At 38.3% G+C, this 7,980-nt stretch overlaps 1 protein-coding gene and 1 pseudogene across 1 annotated transcript; one reads left to right on the top strand and one right to left on the bottom strand.

Annotated features, from left to right (window-relative positions):
* The first annotated feature begins 2,513 nt into the window (after nt 1-2,513).
* On the top strand, nt 2,514-3,320 carry LOC131680818 (putative nuclease HARBI1; annotated as a pseudogene).
* Nucleotides 3,321-4,332: 1,012 nt separating this feature from the next.
* LOC131684779 (ionotropic receptor 75a-like) lies at nt 4,333-6,655 on the bottom strand. The gene is made up of 4 exons (XM_058967920.1): nt 6,527-6,655; nt 6,343-6,470; nt 5,479-6,287; nt 4,333-5,416 (listed from the first exon to the last, which is right to left on the bottom strand). Exons 1-4 carry the CDS (start codon nt 6,644-6,646, stop codon nt 5,046-5,048), a joined length of 1,428 nt encoding a protein of 475 aa, XP_058823903.1. The 5' UTR covers nt 6,647-6,655; the 3' UTR covers nt 4,333-5,045.
* Nucleotides 6,656-7,980: the final 1,325 nt, after the last annotated feature.

A 7,980-nucleotide genomic window follows, 5' to 3' on the forward strand; every position in this document is an offset into this window, starting at 1 on the left:
TACAAGTATACGAGCGATAATAACGAACACTAAAGGAAAATATATAGTATTGTTAACCTGATGCACGGGCTTATGAGAATTTTGTTATCCCCCCGTTGGACGACCTACAAATCCGTTGCTGTATTTGCGATAAAAAGCATGTTTTTTGCGTCCGTAGCTGAAAATGCCTTGCAAAATCATCAGTTTCTGGACAAATTCATAAGCGAATACACGCTTGAATTTGCTTAGGACCTTGTGGCAAATAAACTTGTCCTGGGGCCCTGAGCAAAAAAAAAAAATTTCATTCACCAAAATCAGGCTAAAATGACAAAGAATGCGTGTAAATTCACCTTCATTAAGTCTTTCACACTTTAAAAAAAGCCGAAGTTCAATCATATCAACTACATTTACAGATGACAATATTGAATATTACAGCCATTGAAATCAATCGATATTATGTCGAATCTAAGTGCGCGATTCGAGGTTCATTCATTTTAGATATTCGCATTTTTCGGTGCAGGAATAGAACGATTTTTTGAAATAGTTTCTCTTCATGCACAAACTTTTGGTGAGGTATATTTTTGTTATATATCCTGACAAAAGTTTTGTACTTTCTTTTATAGTGAACGGTTCGGAGAGGCGAAGAATGGAATTTTCCTATTCAACGAATTAGTATCTCAAAGACGGCGCTACTGGTGAAGTAGCAAGTCTAGGGTTTTGATGGTAGCCTCGCTGGTGTTGGTGATAGGCACTTAGTGCAGAAAGAAAGATTAAATAATAACAATAATTAGCCTTTTCATCTTTCGAAAGTACAAATGTTCAATACCTTCATTGTTACGTAAACAGATAAACATAGTGAAACATCAAAATTACTCGAACCTAATTACGGGATATAAGCAACACAATTCATTTCAATAATTCAGTACCACAAGTATTACTAGTTCATTCATAATCAGCCACAAACAGAAATGCATCTATTTATTGGATATTATTGATACAAAAATCAACCCTGCTCAACAATCTACGTCGGTTCCTCCAATGATTATGCTGGCAGCTTCATTAAGATTTTTTGCAGAAGGGAACTAACAGAAGGGCGTAGGAAACGATCGCACAGAGGAGTATTTGACCGAAAAAGCTGGCCGAAAGTCATCTTTTCAAAAACCATTATCAAGGACATTATATTATATCATAATATTCCCTAGTAATTTCTGCATTAGATGGCAACCACGTTGCGTGTATTTATTAAAGTTTGGCAACGCTGTTCACTGTTAAAGGTAGGGTTTTTTTATACTCCAGGCTGATTTAAAGTTGCGCGTGGAAACAAAATTTTCCAAACATTAGTGATTCGAATTGTTTCGACTCAAATAAATATCCTGTATTTTTAACAAACCAAGGTCAGGATCATATTTTGGTGTAGTATCCATATACTCTAAAACATATTAGTCTTATTAAATTTAAATACAAAGAAAAAATCCTTCATTTTCTCACTTTTCAAAATTGTAAAAGTTCATGTTCCCAATCCGTCCCAGTGAAAACTCTTATGCCCTGATAAAGTTTAACCCAAATACTACTAGATCGACGAAAAAAAACTTGCGCATAATTGCTCCATTTTGAATGTAAGCTCCTTGAAAAATTTGATATTTTTGACATTTTTCCTCGATTTATTACATTGTCCGTGCTAAGTTCAAACTTTTAGAAGGATATTTCTTTTGGAAATAATGTATAATTCGTGGCAAGATTTAGGTTTAGTTAGCTGAGAAACAAAATGATGATTTTATTGAACCAGAGCGCTCCAAAGTGCTTCGAATGGATTAGTTTTCGTGCAGAATTGAACTACATATGTTGCTTCAAACCTAAGCTAACTAAACCTAAATCTTGCCAAGCATTACGCATTATTTCGAAAAGAAATATCCTTGTAAAAGTTTGAACTTAGGACGGACAATGTAATAAAACTAGGAAAAATGTCAAAAATATCAAATTTTTCAAATAGCTCGCATTCAAAATGGAGCAATTATGAGCAAGTTTTTTTTCTTCGATCTAGTTGTATTTGGATTAAACTTAATCACGGCACAAGAGTTTTCACTGGGACGGATTGGGATAATGAACTTTTTCAATTTTGAAAAGTAAGTAAATCGCAGATTTTTGATTCTTTGTATTTAAGTTTAATAAGACTGATGTTTTTTAGAGTACATGGATACATCTACACCAAAATATGACCCTGACCTTGGTTTATTAAAAACATAGGATATTTGAGTTGGAACAATTCGAATAACTAATGTTTGGAAGATTTTGTTTCCACGCGCAACTTTAAATCAGCCTGGAGTATTAAAAACCCCTACCTTTGACAGTTAACAGCCTTGCCAAACTTTAGTAAATACACGCAACGTGTTGGCCATCTAATGCAGAAATCACTAGGGAATATTATGATATAATATAATGTCATTGATAACGGTTTTTGAAAATTTGACTTTCGGCCAGCTTTTTCGGTCAAATACTCCTCTGTGGATCGCTTAATTGGATTGGCACAACCTACGATGTCAAAAGTTTTGAAACTTGTTTTGGGCATAATTGAAACAGAAGTCTGTCCGGCCGTCATCCAGTTTTCATCCGAAGACAATGAAAAAGCGCCATTAAATTAGTTTTCTATAGAAAAACTGGATTCCCAGGAGTATTTGGATGTGTAGATGGAACCCACGTTAGCATGATTCCGCCAGTCCGCAACAAACATCTGTTCTACAATCGCAAAGGCTTTTACAGTCTGAATGTAAGTTTCATGCATTTCACACATTTGGATATTATACAACTACAGGTTTGCGATCATAATTTGATGATTCGGTATCTTGATGCTAATCCTCCAGGTTCCTCGCAAGACTCGTTTGTTTGGAATGGCAGTTCTGTAAATCAGCTACTGTTACAAAGATACAATAACGGGGAGAGGAACTCCTGGTTACTCGGTAAGAAAAGAGTTATTGAAAGTATTGAAATACAGTCTGATAAGCGTATCATTCAGACAAAGGGCACAGTGTCTTGTTATACGAAGATGTCATTTTCATTCCTTCCCTTATACTTGCTCGATCCAAGCCCACTGCCTGTTATTTCATCCTATTGTAGTCGACCGTTTTCAATGTATTCCAGGTGATGCTAGTTACCCTTTGACACCATTTCTAATCACTCCTTTCCGTACGGGTGAAAATACCACAGAAGGACAGACGAGGTTCAACGAAATTCACTCCAAAACTCGAATCACCGTGGAAAGAGCAATTGGAGTCGTCAAGAATACCTTCCGATGCTTGCTAGCAGCAAGACAGTTGTTTTATAAACCTGAAAAAGCTACTCCATAACCTTCGCATGAAGCATAAAATGGACTACGATGAACCAGAATTACCAAATGGAGAGAACGATCCAGAACTGCGCGATGTTGGTAGAAATGAGAGTGATGCGAGTAGAATCAGAGAAGAAATTATGAACAACAGTTTATGAACCAAGTTGTGTTTTGCATCGCAGAAATAAAACCTGAATCTATACACTAATTTTACAATCTGCCATTCTTAATCGACATTCTAGCAACTCCATAACTGCAATCCGAAATACCCCCAGATGGCTGAAAATCTTGTGCATCAGCCGTTGTTGTGCACACCATTTCATGGTCGAGTTTCTGCTTCTTGTATTCAAGTAGCTTGAACTGACATTGTAGTTGGCTTTTATACTTCTGCTTCTTAAAATGAAATTTCTTCTCCTCCAGTTTAAACCGCTTCTTTTCAAGGTCAAATCGCTGTTGTTGTAAATCGTACGACTTACGTGAATATCGGGCACAATCTGATACATGCCGCTTCAGATCGTTCGTCTGCTTTTCGAGCAGAGCTTTTCGATAATTCCGATTATTCGATCGTCCGCGACCACAAGCAGCTGGTTGATCCTTATGAGCTGCATTATCCTGCACATACCCTTCATGGGCTGCATTATCCTGCACAGAGTCGTCTTCCGGGACATTCGGTTCCTCGCTTGGGACTTCGTCGCAAGGCACAAATACTTGGCATTCACCACTAGCAGGTGCACTAGGGAGTTGCACTCCAAAAACAGAACCTGAATTTAACGAATATCAATTATGGTTGTAAGTTTAAGAATAGCTGGAATGCAACCGTTGTGGTTAACCGCTCTCTCTAATGAAAGGAGACGAATGACGGTTTCTTCCACATCGTTGAATGAATGCAGTGTATTTGGCCCGCCACCAGTGGCCATTTTTATTATGCTTTTTGTCGGTCTAAACCTAAAACAGTAAGCAAAAATATAGGAGCTAGATAATTCGGTTGAAACATCCGGTTCCTACAAATAATTGCATATGTACTACAGAGAACAACTGAAAGCAACAAGCCAACCTACCTTTTGCCATGCTGCAACGGAACGAGTGGGAGGACCCAAACTGTTCAGGGAGTCCGTCAGTGTCCACCAAATTTACTTCCTCTGGCTATTTCGGGATTTTTGTCCATAAAGGCCACGAGACAGGCAAATTGTCGCTTATTCGTCTTTTTCTTCCTACACAAGAATGAAATTTTAAAAATATTACTAAAAAGCAAAAAAGTATTGAAATTTGAACATCTCCATTTTGCGTGACACATTCGAAATCTACGATGAAAAAAATACACGGGAACTGTCATTTTTTCGACAAAGTGATCGTGATGTGACGTTCATAATAACACCGAGTTCATTCAAGTTGTCACTTCAGATGAACTCTTACACATTTTATCACGAAGGTGACTCCCAGAATAGGGTGTTGTTCACTTCACTTCGTTTTCACTGTGAAGTGATTCCCGTAATAAAGGCCTAGTTCAAAGAATTTTAAAATTTAAAACAAGCAAAGACATTTATAACTTAATGTCATTGAACATGATAACCAAATACAGACTCAAGGTCAAGGAAGTAAATTGGCCCCGGCAAACTAACGCAAAATCCTTGACCATCAAGCATCACTGTGAGGCCTCTACTTTCATCTTTTCATCTAATTTATTTTATCATTTATTTTAGTGAATGTATGCTGCTAAGTTCATGATATATTACAAGAAAATTGATCAATTTAGCCACACCGGATAACGGCCCGTTTGAAGCTTTCTCTCCAAATGCTCCCGTAGTCTAAATTCTATCAACTCTACAAGCAATACTGTAAAACTTATCATAATGCCTGCAACCATCAACCAATAGAACCCAACTATATCAGCAGAGCCAATCGGAGTATATGCCAAATTCTTCCCCACACATCGTGGTCTCTCGAGCAGGAACTTTTTTCGATAGTACTCCGACAGGCCTGTCTCTTGCAGGTGTCTTAACGTTACTCGGAACAGTTCCCTCAGGGGACTACCCTTAGGTACGACAAGGTGTACCCAGCGAAATGAAAACAATGCTATTTCCTGTAGTTCACAAATTTCTCGTTGGTCAAACGTATCTGAAACAATTAAAATGCTCGTTTTATCACTAAATTTTATGCATGGATTAATAGTAACTAACCCGCGATAAACGCATTTCCATAGGATGTGTCGCACAGAAAAGCGTATCCTCCCTGTTTAACCAATGCAATTCCAGTGGTGGCATTGACAAACCCTAACTTATTCGGGAGAACCTTCTGCCTGTACAGCTGAATGTCGGTAGTTTTCTTTGTTGTCTGAAAAGAATGTAAGCAAATTAAATCAAATCTAAAATGTAAGCATGTACAGAAAGATACATTGAAATAATGACGATTATAGTAGATATCTTCAATAGAATACTTAAGGTCACTGGCTAGTAATTGTTCCGCCGTCCGAATATATTTCGGAGGAGGAACCAGCAAAGAGCTGATGATGGTTGTCGTATAAAATTGATAGATTATAAGGGAAAATAGAATTGCCGTTATTATCACGATACGAGAAGAAACAATCGATGTATTCTCAGAATATCCCTGCTGACAGAGCAACCCAAGAACTGCCAGCGAGATTTGGAAGTTGGTGACGGCTTCCACTCTGCGTTGCACGCAAAGTGCCACCATCAGTGTGATGGCAGAAACTAGTAAAATTATTATAACCGATGTCCAAACCAAGCCATGAAACGGTTGCAGTATCATATTTCCAGATCTGTGCTTTCGCGGATGTCGAAAATAGGTCAGAAACTTGATTGCCGTTAAAGGAACCGTCTGTTCGAAGGAGTTCACACGATTTGTATCTAGCACCAAGGGCGTGCTTGAAAAATCCACCAGATTCTGTTGAATTTGTCCTATTACACCGCTAGATGAGTTGGTCCCGATGGCATTAAGTGACCATCCTTTCGCATGAATTATTTTCAATCTGTTAGAGAAAAATCGATTACACTATGTCGAAAAAAACATTTTGCTAGTGTTACCTAAAATTAAGTTGACGGCTTAACAATTTACTTATCTGGTAACCAAAACGATCTGAAGAATATCTTACGGGTGGATCCAAGGATTCGAGATATTCCCCCAATGTTACATTGCGTGGAGCTTCCAGTGTCTGAAAATATCAGCCTAATAGTGCTTAGTCAAAAATAATTATTGCTATAGACTTACCGAAATAATCGACCAGAGCGGTAAGCCCATCAAATTTCTACGACTCTGATAACTATTAACACCAGTAACCCAATCTATCCTAGAGCCAATGCTCCAGGTTCCAACGGATGCGATGCGCATCTTGCCACCTCTTCTTCGAATCGTACCATAAATCTCATACAATTCATAATAGTTAACCCTGGGGACCGCCAAGGTAACTCTCGTATCGGCATTCAAATTTAGCTTATCTAGTAGCTGAACACCTGAATCTAACCCAGATTTTGCTAGCAGTAACCATCGGTAAGATGCATTGAAATAAGCATGACTGGAGCAAAACTCAAGCAACATATCAACTTTAGGACAGCCAAGATCAGATATTAGACCAAAACGATGGTGATTTGTATACATAATACGACCATGTTCTGAATAAAATCGACCCGACTCCACCTCGAAGCTATGAACGGGTTGTGATAAGTTCACACTTAACCCTTGTGAAGGCAAGCTAAAATCCTAACATTAAAGGGCAAGCCGGGCCTCTAAGGCCCGTCTAAATTCAAGCTCCTTTTTTGCCGTTCTCATATAGAAAGGTTATGCAATCGGTCGAAATTTCGACTTTTTAACCGAGACCCGCAGGGCCAAATCTCTTATACCATTCGACTCAGTTCATCGAAATCGTAAAATGTCTGTATGTGTGTGTATGTATGTATGTATGTATGGATGTATGCATGTGGCAAACAATCTCACCGATTTTTCTCTGAGGTAGCTGGACCGATTTGTACAAATTTAGTCTCAAATGAAAGGTGCAGCCTTCCCATCGGTCGCTATTGATTTTTTTTATTGATCCGACTTTTGGTTCTGGAGTTAGGTGTTGAAGAGTACAATCACACAGCAAATTTCCATAGAAACTGATACCACCATGATGTCCAAATGATGCAATATATATTAAAATATGTGCAACATTACTTGGCTTTGCATGTCTAGATCATTAATGACCCACCGAGGGTACTTCGACCACATTGGCCAGCTATGGCGGTTCTTGATGCCCCGGGGGAACTTACCAAGTTCCTAAGATAATGTCATACCTATCTCTCAGCGAATTCTTTTCCGATTTTTACAAACTTGGTTTCAAATGAAAGGTACAGCATTCCCATTGGCTGCTGTTGAATTTCTAATTGATCCGACTTCCGGTTCCGGAATTACAGGATGATGAGTACGAACACGCAGTAAATCCCGATTTCAGCGTATAAGGCGATGAATGTAAAAAGCTCAATTTTTTTTCCAAAAGGGTAGTACTCGGAAGATCACGTCGACTGTCGATTGGTTCTAAGCTCCATTTCGTTTGAACACGACCAATAAATGTTTCTGGGTTGCTATCAATTTCTTCTGATGCATAACCGGAGTACATATTCATATTTTTCTACATCAAATTCATCATCGGAAGCAATATCATTCACATCTTCTTCCTCGCTTTGCAA

Source organism: Topomyia yanbarensis, chromosome 2, assembly GCF_030247195.1.
Source record: "Topomyia yanbarensis strain Yona2022 chromosome 2, ASM3024719v1, whole genome shotgun sequence".
Taxonomy (NCBI): Eukaryota; Metazoa; Arthropoda; class Insecta; order Diptera; family Culicidae; genus Topomyia; species Topomyia yanbarensis.

What these genes read in the sequence shown, in the direction of transcription:
- LOC131684779 (XM_058967920.1), bottom strand. Translation starts at nt 6,646, where the DNA reads ATGCGCATCGCATCCGTTGGAACCTGGAGCATTGGCTCTAGGATAGAT. An exon ending in AGCCGTCAACTTAATTTTAG is followed by an intron (nt 6,288 to 6,342) that starts GTAACACTAGCA and finishes TTTCTCTAACAG; the next exon opens with ATTGAAAATAATTCATGCGA. An exon ending in TGGAAATGCGTTTATCGCGG is followed by an intron (nt 5,417 to 5,478) that starts GTTAGTTACTAT and finishes TAATTGTTTCAG; the next exon opens with ATACGTTTGACCAACGAGAA.